This window comes from Xenopus tropicalis, chromosome 1 (assembly GCF_000004195.4).
Source record: "Xenopus tropicalis strain Nigerian chromosome 1, UCB_Xtro_10.0, whole genome shotgun sequence".
In the NCBI taxonomy this organism is placed as follows: Eukaryota; Metazoa; Chordata; class Amphibia; order Anura; family Pipidae; genus Xenopus; species Xenopus tropicalis.
In genome coordinates this window covers 182597767-182616254 of record NC_030677.2, presented here as the reverse complement: position 1 = coordinate 182616254, position 18488 = coordinate 182597767, and the positions used below count along the sequence as shown (strand labels likewise).

At 41.2% G+C, this 18488-nt stretch overlaps 1 protein-coding gene and 1 long non-coding RNA gene across 5 annotated transcripts in view; one reads left to right on the top strand and one right to left on the bottom strand.

The window, feature by feature from the left end:
* bdp1 (B double prime 1, subunit of RNA polymerase III transcription initiation factor IIIB) overlaps positions 1–899 on the bottom strand; it is a 49580-nt gene extending 48681 nt beyond the window's left edge. For all 4 annotated transcript variants that reach the window (XM_002934835.5, XM_031893657.1, XM_031893652.1 and 1 more), the window contains exon 1: positions 285–899. In XM_002934835.5, coding sequence (XP_002934881.3) covers positions 285–562 — 278 coding nt within the window. In that variant the 5' untranslated portion in view covers positions 563–899. The remainder of the gene's footprint in view (positions 1–284) is intronic.
* Positions 900–7648: 6749 nt separating this feature from the next.
* On the top strand, positions 7649–8527 carry LOC116407733. Its single transcript, XR_004220533.1, has 2 exons — positions 7649–7691; positions 7965–8527. It is a non-coding gene; the product is annotated as an uncharacterized LOC116407733 (long non-coding RNA).
* Positions 8528–18488: the final 9961 nt, after the last annotated feature.

The following is an 18488-nucleotide window of genomic DNA, read 5'->3' as shown; positions in this document are numbered from 1 at the left end:
TTACATGTTCGCCGGTGGGATGGCAGGGGTAGGCAACTCGGGGAGATTAGTCGCCCGCGAACAGGGAGTTTTGTCGCGGGCGACTAATCTCCCCCATGTGCCAGAGCCCTAAAGCAACCTGCCATTGCTGAAAGACTGCATCACAACTATGTGATGATTAAAAAAAAAACAACTTCAAACACAGTAAAATTCCTTTACATCAAACTTATTTTCCCTTTATCTAACAGCGCCCCCTATAGGGGGGACAGATTATAGATAGACAGTGCCAATCAGCTGTCACTCACAGGCCTGTTCCCTTCTCCTCCTCTTCCTGGACAAACGAGTCCCCTCTGTCAGCAGCAGCCGATACCGTTGTCGCTCCCTCTGTCTCAGCCACATCAGACACCGCCACTCCGTTATCCTTCTCGACGGTTTCATGGTTCGGGCATGGGGGTTCCTGAGAGGCCCTGTTGGGATCGGTAGCAATGCCACCACTGCCGGGTGTTGTACCGGGGCTAGGGCCAGGGCCGCGGCCGCCCGGCTTAACATTGGGTTTGAAACTTAACCGCGCTCTTCGGATCATGGTATGCGGTGTCGCAATCAGCTGCGTCTCCACTTCCTCATCCCTGGGAAGCGCTTACACTAGCCCCTTCCTTAGCGCTCACACTAGCCCCTCCCTTAGCGCTCACACTAGCCCCTCCCTTAGCGCTCACACTAGCCCCTCCCTTAGCGCTCACACTAGCCCCTTCCTTAGCGCTCACACTAGCCCCTCCCTTAGCGCTCACACTAGCCCCTTCCTTAGCGCTCACACTAGCCCTTTCCTCAGCGCTCACGCTGCCAGCACAGTCACGTGGGTTGGAGAGATTCCACAATGACATCATCCAGCGGCGACCTGTACTGGCGTCATAGGCTGGAGCAGAGACTGGCAAAATGTCGCCTGGCGGATATTTACTAGGCAAGTGGTAACAGCTAAAATAACTTACTATGAGCGGTGGGTTGTGTCTAGTTCCAAGTTGCTAATGGAACAGAGCAGTTTTACAGACTGGGAAATAGATCTTTCAGTGTAGTTGGGCTAAAATCTAGTGGGAAAAGGAACAGTAATAGAAACTAGGCAATTTCTTCAGACATATCTAGTTCCTAGTTGGTAATAGAACAGAGCAGCTTTACAGATTAGGACATTGATCTTTCAGTATAGTTTTGCTAACATCTAGTGGGAAAAGGAACAGTAATAGAAACTAGACGATATGGTCAGATATATCTAGTGTCAAGTTGGTAATGGAACAGTGTACCTTTATATATAAGGAAATAGACTTTTTTTTATATAGTTGGACTATATTCAAGTTGGAAAATGAATAATCATAGGAATTATAAAATATAGTGCATGTAGGATAGATCCTACTTGTTTTTACGGAATTTTTCGTTGTGCGTCAAAAAGGACGTGGTCACGTAAAATCGGGCATGGTCACATCAACAAAAAGGCAGGTTTGCAGCAAAAAAGCACGGGCGACAAAAAAATAGACACAGGCGACATAAAATAGACGTGCGTGTCCCTGTGTATGCCATACTCTGTCTTCCCTACCCTGCCTGTATATGCCATACTCTGTCTTCCCTACCCTGCCTGTGTGTGCCATACTCTGCCTGCCCTATGCTGCCTGTGTGTGCCTTACTCTGCCTGCCCTATGCTGCCTGTGTATGCCATACCCTGTCTGCGCTACCCTGCCTGTGTATGCCATACTCTGTCTTCCCTACCCTGCCTGTATATGCCATACTCTGTCTTCCCTACCCTGCCTGTGTGTGTCATACTCTGTCTTCCCTACCCTGCCTGTATATGCCATACTCTGTCTTCCCTACCCTGCCTGTGTGTGCCATACTCTGCCTGCCCTACCCTGCCTGTGTGTGCCATACTCTGCCTGCCCTACCCTGCCTGTGTGTGCCATACTCTGCCTGTCCTATGCTGCCTGTGTGTGCCATACTCTGCCTGCCCTATGCTGTCTGTGTGTATGGCACACATAGACAGCATAGAGTGACACAATACTGGCACTGCTCCTACAGTCTGCACAATAACTATAAAATAAAAAAAACTTTTTAATTGCAGTACCACCTCAGTATACAGTATGTTCTTTTTAGAGTGTGAAGGGATTATTTGTGGGTTTCTACTGCTCCTACAGTCTGAGGTGTGAACAGGTGAACAATGTAGGGGCTTACAGTCTGAGCCTGAGGTGTGAACAATGCAGAGGGTGAACAATGTAGGGATTAAAAGGTGTGAACAACACAGGGGATTACATTTTTAAACAATACAAGGGAATTACATCCTGGATCTGAGGTGTGAACCATGCAGGGGGGCAGTTAATCTCAGTACTGATACCATTTAAAGGTAAGCCATCAAAGCAGACAGGTGGGGGGGGCACAGAAAGGGGGGTCATGGGCCGCCAGTTGGACAGCACTGCACTAGGATATGGTGTATTTCATGGTAAGAGTCTTATTTCCCAGTGGGTTAAATACTATGGGATGCTGTGAATGGACTCCATGTTCTGCTTTGCTGGGAAACTAGAATTCTCTAGGATCTAGTGTATTTTATAGAAAGAGTCAGTTTCCTAGTAGGCTACACATTATGATTTGCTGTGAACTGACTATGTTTTGCTCTACTGGTACTATAATTAAATAGTCTTTAATGGAATAAAATGGGTATTTCCCAGTGGGATATCCTTTCTATTGGTAAGGTATACTATCAGTGCTTGATTTGTGGCGGGATGGCATCCCGTACCTTTTAAAAATGGCTAGTTCCATCCCGGTGGGCAGGATGACACGATTAATAATACCAGAGCTATATTGGAACAGTTTTTTTGTTTTTTTTTACATAGCTGTCCACATCGCTACCACAACCGCCCCCCCCCCCCCGGCTGTTACATGGATGTGAGTCGTCATCCACCCCCCCACCCCCCGAGCTACTTCTTGGATGTGCCCATACTGAGCAGGAAGCGTTTACCAGATAGGCGCTGTTGCAGTCAGCTCAGAGGGAGCTGCAGACCAACGACACAGCACTTTATGCATCACAACTTGTGCAATGATGCCCTGGTCTCCCGTGTCCATCTCGCCTTACCAACTGACTGTCGTCTGGTCAGTCACCGCCACCCATGAGTTGGACTTACCCTTTCTCCCTCTCTCTCCCCGCCTTGCCTTTCTCCCTTTGTACATACGGCCTCTCTGATGTTATTAACGTGTCTATCCAAACATTCACAATGTGTAACCCAGAGACAGGCACAGCCCACATTAATATATGAAATATTGTTTTAATATAAACAACAGTGTTTTAACATATACAATTAATATTGATGTCTGCAGCAAACCTGTAAGATCATAAAGACTAACAAAAGGATTAAGGCATATTATCAGCCCATAGCTGCAGTACTAGCCTGGGAATTCAGGAACCCCCTCACAGTAAAGATCCAGGTCCCCATTATTACCCTATAAGGGTCCCCATTGTTACCCTATAACAGTGGTTCTCAACCTTCCTAATGCTGTGACCCTTTAATACAGTTCCTCATGTATTGGTGACCCCCAACCATAGAGGATCGGTGTTTCGGTTCCTAAGACCATCGGAAATATGTGTTTTCCGATGGTCTTAAGCGACCCCTGTGAAAGGGTTGTTTAACCCCCAAAGGGGTCGCGACCCACAGGTTGAGAGCCGCTGCCCTATAAATATAATCTCCATATCATGATAGAGTCCAGCTCATTGCATGTTAATCAACAAGGGAAGGGGTTCTGTTGTAACATCCAGACTTCCAGAACCATCAATTGGCAGATTTATGACTGATTCAAGTCCTGGCTTGAACTGTCAAACTCAGCACCAAGGCACCATGTTGGCAATGGCTTAGAGCTGTAAGTCAGTTTTTTCAGATGTTGATTCAGTCTTCCAGGATCTCAGAAAACATTTTGTGGCGCTTGTTCTCCCCCAGCTGGTGCTCCTCTCAGTATTTCCTCCACTTCACAAAATGCATCAGGGCAAAGTTGCGGGCGATGTGGTGACCGACAGGATCGTTCTGTAGTTGGTGGAGCTTCTCGACTGTGTGAGAGAGAGAGAGAATTTATCAAATATAACGCCGTATTACAGGAAGGGATCTCTGGATCACCCCAGTATAGCTGTATAGCAGGCATACCCAGCTTCTGCGCTATCTCCTCTTTGACCCCTAAGGTCGATGCCGTCCACATGCGATCTAACACACGGCTGCCATATTATTTTCACTTACCTTAGTGGGTAAATCTTCTGTCCTCTTGCCGCACTTTACATTTTCGGTCACTTACCTTAGTGGGTAAATCTTCTGTCCTCTTGCCGCAATTTACATTTTTGGTCACTTACCTTAGTGGGTAAATCTTCTGTCCTCTTGCCGCACTTTAAATTTTCGGTCACTTACCTTAGTGGGTAAATCTTCTGTCCTCTTGCCGCACTTTAAATTTTCAGTCACTTACCTTAGTGGGTAAATCTTCTGTCCTCTTGCCGCAATTTACATTTTTTTCACTTACCTTAGTGGGTAAATCTTCTGTCCTCTTACCGCACTTTAAATTTTCAGTCACTTACCTTAGTGGGTAAATCTTCTGTCCTCTTCCCGCACTTTACATTTTCGGTCACTTACCTTAGTGGGTAAATCTTCTGTCCTCTTGCCGCACTTTAAATTTTCAGTCACTTACCTTAGTGGGTAAATCTTCTGTCCTCTTGCCGCACTTTACATTTTCGGTCACTTACCTTAGTGGGTAAATCTTCTGTCCTCTTGCCACAATTTACATTTTTGGTCACTTACCTTAGTGGGTAAATCTTCTGTGTTCTTGCCGCAATTTACATTTTTGGTCACTTACCTTAGTGGGTAAATCTTCTGTCCTCTTGCCGCACTTTACATTTTCGGTCACTTACCTTAGTGGGTAAACCTTCTGTCCTCTTGCCGCAATTTACATTTTCGGTCACTTACCTTAGTGGGTAAATCTTCTGTCCTCTTGCCGCAATTTACATTTTTGGTCACTTACCTTAGTGGGTAAATCTTCTGTCCTCTTGCCGCACTTTACATTTTCGGTCACTTACCTTAGTGGGTAAATCTTCTGTCCTCTTGCCGCAATTTACATTTTCGGTCACTTACCTTAGTGGGTAAATCTTCTGTCCTCTTGCCGCACTTTAAATTTTCAGTCACTTACCTTAGTGGGTAAATCTTCTGTCCTCTTGCCGCACTTTAAATTTTCAGTCACTTACCTTAGTGGGTAAATCTTCTGTCCTCTTGCCGCACTTTAAATTTTCAGTCTCTTACCTTAGTGGGTAAACCTTCTGTCCTCTTGCTGCATTTTACATGTTTTTTACATCGTATTGCTGCAATTTACATTGCAATTTACACTTTTGCTGTTGGGATGGCATATTATGGGGATTATCACGTGCAAGTAATCTCCCGTCTGACACTGCCCTAAAATCAAAATAGGTCTTAGCTCATTCTGCCTGGCTTAATAGCAATTTGTATTTGTAGACTGTAAGATCCTTTTGGGCAGGGTTCTCTTCACCTCTTGTATCGGTTCTTGATTGCTTTATATGTTACTCTGTATGTCCAATGTATAAAACCCACTTATTGTACAGCGCTGCGGAATATGTTGGTGCTTTATAAATAAATGTTAATAATAATTGCAAGATCTTTACTTTTTTCTCCCAAATACCCTTTGGTCTACTTTTTACCTGTCTTATGATTGGTTGTTAAATGCATGTCAGCTGGAAAATACATTCTCATTCAATCATTTTTACTATCATCCTTTACTCTGCATTGCCTGCGTCTGATTACTGACCCATGTCTGACAAGTGACATGGCATGCTGGGATGTTGGGGGAGATTGTGTTACATAGTTAAATTGGGTTTAATAAAGACCATCAAGTTAAGTCCTTTCAAGTGAACCACATCCCACAAACATAGACTAATTCCGACTTATCTATGCACTCATATACACAAACATTATATATCAAGAGAGCACCAGAGGCCACCCCTAAAGATTAGAGAAAGAACTTTCTTTTGAAGCGGTGTAGGTAGTTTAGTGCTCCATTGTTTTTATGGGGACAAAAGAACACCCTACTGTCTCTCTATAATCCACTTTTATGTACTTCTACACAGTAATCATGTTCCTTTGTATACTTCTTTTTTTTTTTTTTTTAAAGGAGAAAACAACCCCAACCCTTTACCAGTTTAGTTGCAGTCTCTGCACCCTCTCCAGCTCATTAATATCCTTCTTAAGGACTGGAGCCCAAAACTGCACTGCATACTCAAGGTGAGTCTTTACCAGAGGTCTATGAGGAGGGAAAAATGTAATAGTTTTCATCTCTTGAGTCATTTTTTTTACAAGACAGCACTTTATTTGCTTTAGTAGCCACAGAATGACACTGCCTGGAATTAGACAACTTATTAACTACAAAAACCCCCAGAACCTTCTCCAGTAAGGATACCCCAAAACATTACCATTTAATGTATAATTTGCATTTATATTTTTTCTATCAAAGTGCATATCTTTGAACCTCAGTTTTCCCCCAGTTTTCCAATGTAATCAAATCGCTCAGCAAAGCGGCAGCATCCTGCATGGAACGCATAGTTTTGCACAATTTAGTATCATCAGCAATAATAGAAACAGTATTTCCTATGCCCACCTCCAGGTTATTAATAAACAAGTTAAAAAGGACCAAGGACTGACCCCTGCGGTATTCCACTAAAAACACTGGCCCAATTAGAAAATGTTGTATTTACCACCACTCTTTGTAATCTATCTTTCAGCCAGTTTACTATCCAAGAACAAATATTATGTTCTAGGGCTAGGCCAAATCTAAGTAGATGACATCAACTGCGATTCCAGCACCAAGCTTCCTGCTCCCCTCCTCATAAAAGGCAATTATATTAGTCTGGCAAGTTCTGTTAAGCTCATTAAATACCCTGGGATGGATACCATCCGGTCCTGGACTTTAGTTTACCTTTACATGCTCAGTATATAAACCAATACAGTGATCTTTGAGTCCAATTTGAAAACCAGACAGTTCATGTCTCTAATTGTTTGGGATGGAATTTCCATTGTCAGATTAAAAATTGGTGGAAAAAGAGGGCAACCCTGACGTGTGCCATTAGAAAGATAAAATGTATGAGAAAGCAAACCTTCATTGACTATGGCTTTAGGATTTTGACATATTACAGAAACAGCATGTATGATAGAATAATCACAACCTAATTTAGATAAAACCTTTTCTATTAATTCATGGTGTATTCGGTCGAATGTTTTTTCTGCGTTATTAATGTTGGAGTTTTGGTCTTATGGATTGTATAAACTAAGTCTATAAATCTTCTGGTACCATCTGGAGATTGTCAACCTTTATTAAATCCCACCTGGTCACTATTTAATATATCACTTTGAATATCTTGCAAACTATTTGAGAAAAATTTTGAATAAAACTTTAAATCGCAGTTTAAAGGAGAAGGAAAGAAACACCGGATTTCTGGTCTCCTTTTTTGTAAACATGTTGTTAGGGTATCTGACTTGCTCTCTCAGAAAGATCTTTCATTCCCAGGGCCAGAGTCTACTCAGTTCTCTCCTCTGTCCCCTCCCTTAGGAATGTGCGATCTGAGCTACCAATGGCTAGCTGCAAGCAGGAAGCTACTTAAAATGGCAGCTGCTGTCTTACGCGTACAGAGAAAGCTTCTAGAGATGTTTACTCAGGTATGGTAATGCTTTCTGCAGAATAAATATTTTGTTCTAGGTGGCACTAATGTGGCGAATCTATTGGCAATTAAATGCCTAAATGACTTTCCTTCTCCTTTAATAAAGAAATTAGTCTATAATTTTGTTATCTTTGTTGGATCTTTACCCTCCTTTAGTAAAACAGTTGTAACATTTGTAACATTTCTTCTGGAAAATATCCTCCTGATAATATGGAATTAAATATCAGTTTTGGAACGAATAGCTGTGCATATATCTTATAATATATTACAGGTAAACCATACAAGCCTGGGGCTTTCTTCAGAGGAGAAGATTTTATAGCATGTTCCACTTCTTGTTGAGAAATGGGCGCTTTCAAAATATTTATTTGATCAGTATTTAAATGAGGTAAGTTAACTTCTGCCAGATATTTATCTATACTTTGGGCATTGGGTTGAGTTATTCTGTTATCATTTTTCAAATGATATTTCAGTATTATATAACAAAGCTGGAAGTAATATTGAGCAAGTGCCTCCGCAATGCTTCAAAAGTAGCTAAATTTAATTTCTGGAGTTTGTCTCTTAATAACTAAATTTCTTTACATTTTGGTTTAGTAGGATTGATTTTTTTTTTTTAGATGTTGGGCAAGATTGTTCTCTAATGTTAATCTTTCCAATTATATTGTTCCTTCTATAGTAGGACACTTCTTGAATAAAAATCCCTGTTAGTGTCGCTTTGTGGGCACACCTTTGAGAACTAATAGAAATTTCTTTGGAGGAATTTAGATCAAAATATTCTTTCAGACATTTGTGATAATATGCTGTGTCAAATTATTTAATAACGCTTTATTTATTTGAGTTTGTTGGTATATTCTTTGTGGGATAATACTTATAGAGATTGGAGCACAGTACCTATATCAGCTAAACGTTCCATAAACATTGGAGAAGAATTTTGTCCACTTAGAAGAAATCAGTTAAAAAGCGAGGACAACACAACCCCCCAGAATAAGAACTATTATCACACAAAGAACATAACTAAAAAAAATAATCTAATATGGCTACAATTAAAGTAATGTCATGGAATGTAAGGGGTTTAGGAAGCACAATTAAAAGAAGGCTGGTTCTAGATTTCATTCGTAGAAACAAGCCACAAATTATAATGTTACAGGAAACAACCCTAGTGGGCAGTATAATCTTAGCGCTAAAAAGACCCTGGATAGGATCAATGCACCACTTTCTGTACTCAACCTACTCTAGAGGGGTATCTATCCTAATTTGTAAAACCTGCCCTTTCGTAGTAGAAACTGTTATCTCAGAATATTTACTGAAATGGTAAATATGTCCTAGTGCACGGCACATTACAAGGGAAAAAATTAACCCTAGCAAATATATATATCCCACCCCCATTTGCAGAGGAACCCTTGAGAGAAGTCATGAATAAAATCCTGACCCTTCCAACGGCACCCCTACTGCTAATGGGTGACTTTAACGCGGTGATTGATGCAACACTAGACAAATTGAACCCCCCCAGAGTCAACACCCCAGCATTTAATAGATGGATCTCTGGAGAGTACATAATCCAGGAGCCAGGCAATACACCTGCTACTCACCTGGCTCCAATAATATGTCCAGAATCGACCTAGCCTTAGGCTGCGAGGAAATGAACAAAAGAACACAAAAAAGTGGAAATACTTACTAGGGGTATATCAGACCATTCCCCTATTATAACCACTATACTCACTTCCCCAACCTTAGCAGACAGGATCTGGAGACTCAGCCCTTACTGGCAACCCACGCACAACTGAACAAGACTATCCACAATAGCATAGAAACATTTATAGAAACAAATAGAGAAGAGGTACCTCCAGATATCACTTGGGACGCCTTTAAAGCCTACATCAGAGGTGTCTTTATCAGTAACATTAAAGCAATAGAAACTAACCTAAGGGCGGAAATTCTATTGAAATCCCAAAGGGTACAGGAAGCCAGAAGCAAACTACATTGCACACCCAAACACGCAGACCCAGCAGGAATGGCAAGAAAACCAGAGGGCTCTCACCCTAGCTCAAATTGAACTCACAAAAAAGCACACGTTATACCAAAAAGCAGGGGTCTTTGAGCAGGGAGATAAAAATGGGAAATTATTAGCACTCCTCTACAGGGACAACTCCACAACCATGCTCATCCCAGCAGTAAAACTAACCAATGGTACAATAACCTCCTCCCCTGAGGAAGTGAACAACAGATTTGCAGAATTTTATACAGACCTATATACCTCCAAATTGCAAGTATCACCCAATGAGATACAGGACTACCTAAGGGACATTGATATTCCTAAGCTAGATATACAGACTTCCCACTACTTAGCTACCGACATAACACTAACAGAAGTAGAAACGGCCATTGGAGCCTCCCCAAGTGGGAAAACCCCAGGTACAGACGGTATACCTATGGAATGGTACAAACAACATACCAAACTAATCGCACCGCTACCAGTGAAACTATACAATGGAGTAAAGGAAGGTAAACCTTTACCCAACTCAATGAAAGAGACCCTTATTGTGCTGATCCTAAAATCAGGCAAGGACCCCCTCAAATGTTCATCCTATAGGTCAATCTTGCTTATCAATGCAGACGCAAAAAATCTTAGCAAAGATATTAGCAACTAGAATAGCACAACACTTATCTAAAGTAATATCCCCTGATCAAACAGGCTTTATGCCCGACCGACAACCCAGGCACTAGGCTGGTAGCCTCACTAGATAATATGAAGGCCTTTGACTCAGTAGAGTGGGAGTATTTGTGGGCTACCATGAAACGGGTAGGAATACATCCCACATGTATCAGCTGGGTTAAAGCGCTATACCACCTCCAAACACCAAAAATATCAAAACCCCTTGCCATAAACAGAGGTACTAGACAGGGGTGCCCCCACTCCTATACGCACTAGCCATGGTGCCCATGGCCTGTCGTATAAAAGCCCAAAATGGCATAGAGGGACTGAAGCTAGGTCCCAATAAAGAAATTATCTCAATGTACGCAGATGACACCCTAATTTATCTGCCCAACCCAGATCAAGCACTGGCACTAGTATTACAAGCAATTAATACCCACACTAATTACTCGGGCCTCAAAATTAATTGGGACAAGTCGTTGCTATTTCCAATTGACCCTCGACCACAACAGGCCCCCAACCAGACTCAAGGTCTACAATGGGTTGAGTCCTTTAAATACCTGGGAGTCTGGATACACGCCAACTTAAACAAATTCTCTGAGCTTAACATATACCCAATCCTTAAGCTGATAGAGGCCAAAATCGAAATATGGGCAAACCTCCCCCTATCACTTATAGGATGCATAAACCTATTCAAAATGGTAATACTCCCAAAATTGACATACATCTTCAGACAAGCCCCAACCCTGATTCATAGATCCACCTTTGCTTAACTTAAATCTCTGGTGACTACTCTGTACTGGAACCGCTCCCCCAAGAATTGCCTTAACTACACTACAGCTCCCAACAAATCAAGGAGGGCTGGCAGCTCCCAATCTAATTTTATACTACTTGGCTACACAACTCACTGTAGCAAGAAACTGGACTGCTCCCACCCTAACTAACGCAGCAACTATCCTGGAAGCCCAGGTGGTGGGCTCATTAGAGGAACTAAAAAACTTACTGTACAGGGGAACAACGTACACAAAAAAGGCCTCCCCATTAATGAAGGCGACACTAAGAGCTTGGCAAACAGCCAGCAGATTCTACCCCAAACACTACTCGGAATACACCCCAATGTGGTGCAACCCCCATCTAAAACATTTTAGAACAGTACCAGATCCACAACTATGGGCTTAATACAACAAGTACCTGGCAGACATCATGACGAACGGAACACTACTTCCTTACCCAGAACTTAAACAAAAATATATACTCCCTAATAGGATGCTCTTCAGGTACTAACAACTAAGGCATGCTGCAGAAACCCAATTTGGACACTTGCGAAACAACCCCAACCCACATAGAAACAATGATACACAGTGAAACTTTAAAAAAACCTCTCTCAAGTTTCTATGCACAACTTATACAAGTTGGAAGTGTATCCCTGACCAGACTGGTTACAAAATGGCAGACGGATATCCCCCACCTCAAGAGCACTGGGAAGATATCTTAGATTCAGCCTTTGAAGGGACCATTAGTAGCAAGGACAAGATGACTCAATTAAATTATTTACATAGAACCTCCACACTCCGTAGCGACTACATGACATGAATCCCAACATATCACAGAACTGCCCAAGATGTCAACACACGCCTGCAAACTTCATCCATATGGTATGGGAATGCCCCACAATTAAATCCTACAGGGTAGAAGTCAACCAGCAGATAAAAGACAAAACCAATATAGCACTCCCAATGGATCCTAAAATTATACTACTCAACCAAGTTGGGGAAATAACACCAAGAAGGGCACAAAGTACATTACTATCCATTCTGTGTAGTTATGCCAAAAAAGCAATTGCGATTCACTGGATATCAAGAGGTGGACCACCAATACACTCATGGAAACAACTGATAGAGAAGGCCATCCCACTTTACAAACTCACTTATATGAGAAGACTGCCAGATGAGAAGACTGCCCAGATAAATTTTACAAAGTATGGGAACCCTGGATAGAATTAAACCCAACTGTTGACTAGACCCTTTCACGGCAAATATGTAGATTTGGTTGATATACCCATTGTACTTCTGAAACTCCTCCCAAACAGAATAGACATAAATAAATGGAGGGACAAAACTCAGCAATAGAACGAAATATGACACCATTGCTGTTAACTTGGTTTATATAATTGTATTATATTTATATAAGTATATTATTTCTTTTTTTTTTTCTTTATTTCAGTGTTAAAAAAAAACTGGGCAATGCAATGTATCTACATCTCACATATGTAAACAATCATCTATAATGCTCAATAAAAGAAAAAAAAGTTGAATATGTTCCATGAGGATGAGAATAATATGTATAATCTCTGGTTTTAGGGTTAAATATTCTCCAGACATCATACAGATTGTAATGAAGTACCAGCCTAGTTAAAGGGGCATAATTGTCTTTTATTCTACTCTTTGTTTTGACTTTTGGCTTAAATAGACCAATTCAACATGTAGAAAGAAAAATGATAAATAGTAAATGTTTAGGTAAAAATAACAGGATTTTTAAATATAATGATATAAATAGAAGACACAGCTTTCTGGAAAATGTTTCTTTTGTTGTTTAATATACAAATATAATCCCAATATACAAATAAGATCCCAATTCCAAAATTAAACCATTGCCTTTGGCTAGAGGAAAAGATAACAATATATAGTGTAGTATTTATACAGACAGGTATCCTCATCCTGTGGTTTTACGGATATTTAAAAAGTGTTTGGGTGTAGGTCACCTTTAAAAACTATTTTAATAGAGTAAATAAAATACAAATATATCGCACTTACATTAGGTGGGGCTTTTAAAAGCAGTCACTTTAATGTTCATGCAGAGTCACAGCGAGTATGTTTGAATCCTGAGCAGGAGCAGCCGGCGTTCTCCTCCTTCTCCTCATGGCACTGCTTGACTTATAAATGCTAAAATAGAGGGGCCGGCAAAAGGCCAGGGTACCCCAAGGGGTCCCCATCTGTACGTACTGGCTCTACTAATTTCAGTTTAGATGAGAATGGAATTATCTAAAATAAGGGGAAGTCAGCAAAATCCTTTAAAGATCACCGGTAAATCGAGGAATCACAAAGCAAAAGTCAGCCGTCCACTGTAGCAATCTGTATAAAGAGGAGAATATAAAGGACAAGTCAGCTTCAGGGATAATGCATTTAGCACTTAATTATTTCCTATACAATACATAGGAAGCCCTAAGCCTGAGCTTTGCATCACTTCCATCAGGTGTTGAGTCTCAATTTATGCCGTAATGTAAGTTTGCTCATAGCAGCCACTCAGAAATGAGCATTGGTACAGTTAGCACAAGGACATAGTACATTGGTGCCATTTGAAACTTCATAGCAAATAATTTTCAATCAGTCTACAGCAAGTTAATGGCTACAATTCTGTTTGTCTGATTTCCATCTGCTTTTTAGAATTCAATTATACTATTCATGGCAGGAATGCAGCAAATTCATCTGTGAAACTAATAATAACATTTAACATCTGGTTGCTAAGCTTTCTGACTTTTACAACTAGGCATTTCCATAAATCTCAGAATGCAGTATGAATAGGAGATGGTTTGAATAGAAACATCATCATGAAACAATACTATCAACTTGAATGGGAAGTATGAGAACAAACTTCATGTTGGGTTGAAAAACATGAAGTCACTGAATGAAATCTGATCTGTTGTTGGCTTTGCCCACTTTTTCTAACCTTGGACCACAGTTATATAGAAAACTAATGTGCAAAGTTTGGGGACCCTGGTGTTAGTACTGTGAGAATGGCAGCAGGTTGAATTTCCCCATTGAAAGTCAATAGGTAAAATCTGATTTTACCAGTTGGTATATGATGTATATGCGGAAAAAATATAAATAATTCGCACTGACAAAAAAAAATAAAACTAACTACAATGTTGCTCAGATTATATTTAATTCATGGATGACTTCCCCTGTTACCAACAGCCACTAGGGTTAACTTCTCCTATACTGGAAACATTTTTTAACCACAGAGGTGCTTGTATGAAATGTCCCTGTTAGCGATAACGTTTAGAGTTTTTCAGTCCAAATTACCCCTTTAAGGTAAGCTTAGGGCCCCCATTCCATACTAACTGATGTTCCAGCTGGGATTCCATGAGTTATCTCTAGTAGATTAAATTGGTATTAGGGCTCATTTACTAACATAGGTGCCTAAATGCAAAAACACAGTTGCCAATAGCAACCAATCAGCAATTACTTTTTCTAAGCACCATCATTTCAGAACCACTGATTTAGATTTACTGCCTCCAGTAGTAAGGAATCAGGCCCTGTGTCCAGAGTAAGTAAAAGCCCCCATTGGAGGCAGAAAGGGAAAACACAGTTGGGCTCAACCCTGGGTAAGAGTACACCTGGGCAGTAACCCATAGCGACCAGTCAGTGATTAGTTTTATTCAGCCAGCTGCAGGTAGAACTATGAAAGCTGATATTTGATTGGTTAGCATGGATTACTGCCCTGGTGCAGATTGCTTAGTGTTGCTAATTTCCACCAGCTATAAGAACATTTTAATGCAGGACAGGAGGTTATATAAACAGCCTAAACCCTAAAAACAAATTAGTTAAGGGGCTGGTAGCATAAGGTAGGTGCAAAAGGGGCAACTAGGCCATAGGAGTAACAAATAAACATTGTTCTATTCAATACTGCCCCCACCATGTACCCTATTGCCCCCTCCCCCACCACTAATAAATGTTACTCTTTAACAGGAAAGGTTTTGGTATTTATTCCTTTACATGTTAAGGTTGGTACATAAGAACAGGGCAGATATCCAGGGGCAGAGGGGTAAAACTCCAAGGAGGCTGTCAATACTGGGAACAAAAATTAAGTATTTTATGGTGTGGCATATGGGTCCCCCTAAATGTTACTCCCCAGTGGAATAAAAGTGCATATTTGCTGGCAGCCCTACATAACTGCCAAATCCTGTGCCTGTGTCTCCCAACCAGCATCTCCAAAGCCCATTTTAGGGAAAAATTCTCAAGATTCACTAAAATCAGTGAGAGGGGCAACATTTGCTAGTCTGGGGGGGGGGGGGTCTCACCCAACTTTATCCCTTTTTTTATTCTAAAATAAAGGTTAATTGGCAAGAGCATAGCTTTGTATGTGTGGCCTATTGAGTAAGTGCAATTACTGTGCTGCCATTTCTGTTGGAATGATCTGCTCATTCCTCAGCCAGGGTTTCAGTAAGTGTTGCTGCTGTTTCTGAGTCTGGCGTAAACAAGGGAATAATTAGTTTGTAGGGTGTCCCCCAACTCTATTCCCTCTCTTTTTATGTACAACCCGGATTCCAAAAAAGTTGGAACACTAAACAAATTGTGAATAAAAACTGAACGCAATGATGCGGAGGTGCCAACTTCTAATATTTTATTCAGAATAGAACATAAATCACGGAACAAAAGTTTAAACTGAGAAAATATACCATTTTAAGGGAAAAATATGTTGATTCAGAATTTCATGGTGTCAACAAATCCCAAAAAAGTTGGGACAAGGCCATTTTCACCACTGTGTGGCATCTCCCCTTCTTCTTACAACACTCGACAGACGTCTGGGGACCGAGGAGACCAGTTTCTCAAGCTTAGGAATAGGAATGCTCTCCCATTCTTGTCTAATACAGGCCTCTAACTGTTCAATCGTCTTGGGCCTTCTTTGTCGCACCTTCCTCTTTATGATGTGCCAAATGTTCTCTATAGGTGAAAGATCTGGACTGCAGACTGGCCATTTCAGTACCCGGATCCTTCTCCTACACAGCCATGATGTTGTGATTGATGCAGAATGTGGTCTGGCATTATCTTGTTGAAAAATGCAGGGTCTTCCCTGAAAGAGATGACGTCTGGATGGGAGCATATGTTGTTCTAGAACCTGAATATATTTTTCTGCATTGATGCTGCTTTTCCAGACATGCAAGCTGCCCATGCCACACGCACTCATGCAACCCCATACCATCAGAGATGCAGGCTTCTGAACTGAGCGTTGATAACAACTTGGGTTGTCCTTGTCCTCTTTGGTCCGGATGACATGGCGTCCCAGATTTCCAAAAAGAACTTTGAATCGTGACTCGTCTGACCACAGAACAGTCTTCCATTTTGCCACACTCCATTTTAAATGATCCCTGGCCCAGTAAAAACGCCTGAGCTTGTGGATCTTGCTTAGAAATGGCTTCTTCTTTGCACTGTAGAGTTTCAGCTGGCAACGGCGGATGGCACGGTGGATTGTGTTCACTGACAATGGTTTCTGGAAGTATTCCTGAGCCCATTCTGTGATTTCCTTTACAGTAGCATTCCTGTTTGTGGTGCAGTGTCGTTTAAGGGCCCGGAGATCACAGGCATTCAGTATGGTTTTATGGCACAGAGATTGTTCCAGATTCTCTGAATCTTCGGATGATGTTATGCACAGTTGATGATGATAGATGCAAAATCTTTGCAATTTTTCGCAGGGTAACACCTTTCTGATATTGCTCCACTATCTTTCTGCGCAACATTGTGGGAATTGGTGATCCTCTACCCATCTTGGCTTCTGAGAGACACTGCCACTCTGAGAAGCTCTTTTTATACCCAATCGTGTTGCCAATTGACCTAATTAGTGTTATTTGGTCTTCCAGCTCTTCGTTATGCTCAAATTTACTTTTTCCAGCCTCTTATTGCTACTTGTCCCAACTTTTTTGGGATTTGTTGACACCATGAAATTCTGAATCAACATATTTTTCCCTTAAAATGGTAAATTTTCTCAGTTTAAACTTTTGTTCCGTGATTTATGTTCTATTCTGAATAAAATATTAGAAGTTGGCACCTCCACATCATTGCGTTCAGTTTTTATTCACAATTTGTTTAGTGTCCCATTTTTTTGGTATCCGGTTTGTAAAATAAAGGTTATTTGGCAAGAAAATCTCTCAGAGGGGATGTACACTTACTTCTCACAGCAATGACAACCAACACACTGAACCAACTGTCACATTTCCTAGGTATGAAGTCAACTCTTATCACATGGTAGTGTGCCCTATTGATGAGAGAGGTTTATATGGCATTTATTTGCCCTTAAATGTGCAGTACATACATTATTCTGTACACAGAGCATAGCTTTGTATGTGTGGCCTATTGAGTAAGTGCAATTACTGTGCTGCCATTTCTGTTGGAATGATCTGCTCATTCCTCAGCCAGGGTTTCAGTAAGTGTTGCTGCTGTTTCTGAGTCTGGTGTAAACAAGGGGGATAATTAGCTTGTAGGGTGTCCCCCAACTCTATCCCTCTCTTTTTATGTAAAATAAAGGTTATGGATGTGCTCTTACCTCTCACCATGCTGCCAATCAACGGACCAAACCAACTGTACATTCCTAGATGTGTAGTCATTTCTTATCACATGACAGGTGCTGCTATCGAAGGGGAGGTGTACTCTGTTGATATATAAGGTTTATATGGCATTTATTTGCCCTGATGTGAAATACATACTTGGCTTATTCTTTAAGGTTTTCAGTAAGTGCTGATGCTGTTGCTAAGTGTGGTGTAAACAAGGGGGGTCCTTAGCTTGAAGGGTGTCCCTCCTTTAGCCTGAATACTGGGAAGAAATGGGGTTGCACTCAGTCCTAACCTATAGGAAGGGTTTTGTCCTTAGTAAGGGCCAGGCCAGGCTGTCTTTTCTGAGTAGTATAAATGGCACTTATGATGGGTGACATTGTCCTTAGGCGCTACTGGCCGGATTTATAAAAATTAACTAAATTTCACAGCGTTGTAATAAGTTGATATTTTCAGAACAATGTGTATTCATGTCACAATCATTAATTTGATTTGTAGAGTACAGACACCCGTAGAAACTGAGTGTATTGTTTTGCCGAGTGAAATGATTCAAATGCACCAGCAAAGGGCTAGTGTATCCCCAGATATGTTATGCTGTTGGTTGTGGTTTAAGAGGATCTCTCTTGGCACACAGTGATTTAGTAGCACAGAACCAGAATCTATACAGCTGAGAATGTCTCTAGGGCAGCATCACAGGCCCGCCGGACATTCTAATGAAACATCATATTAGTCTCAGTAGAAATCACCCTAGCAAATCATATTTTACTTCTGTTGGTCTAAACCCAACCATGCTAAAAACACTTTACAAGCATAAAAAGGGT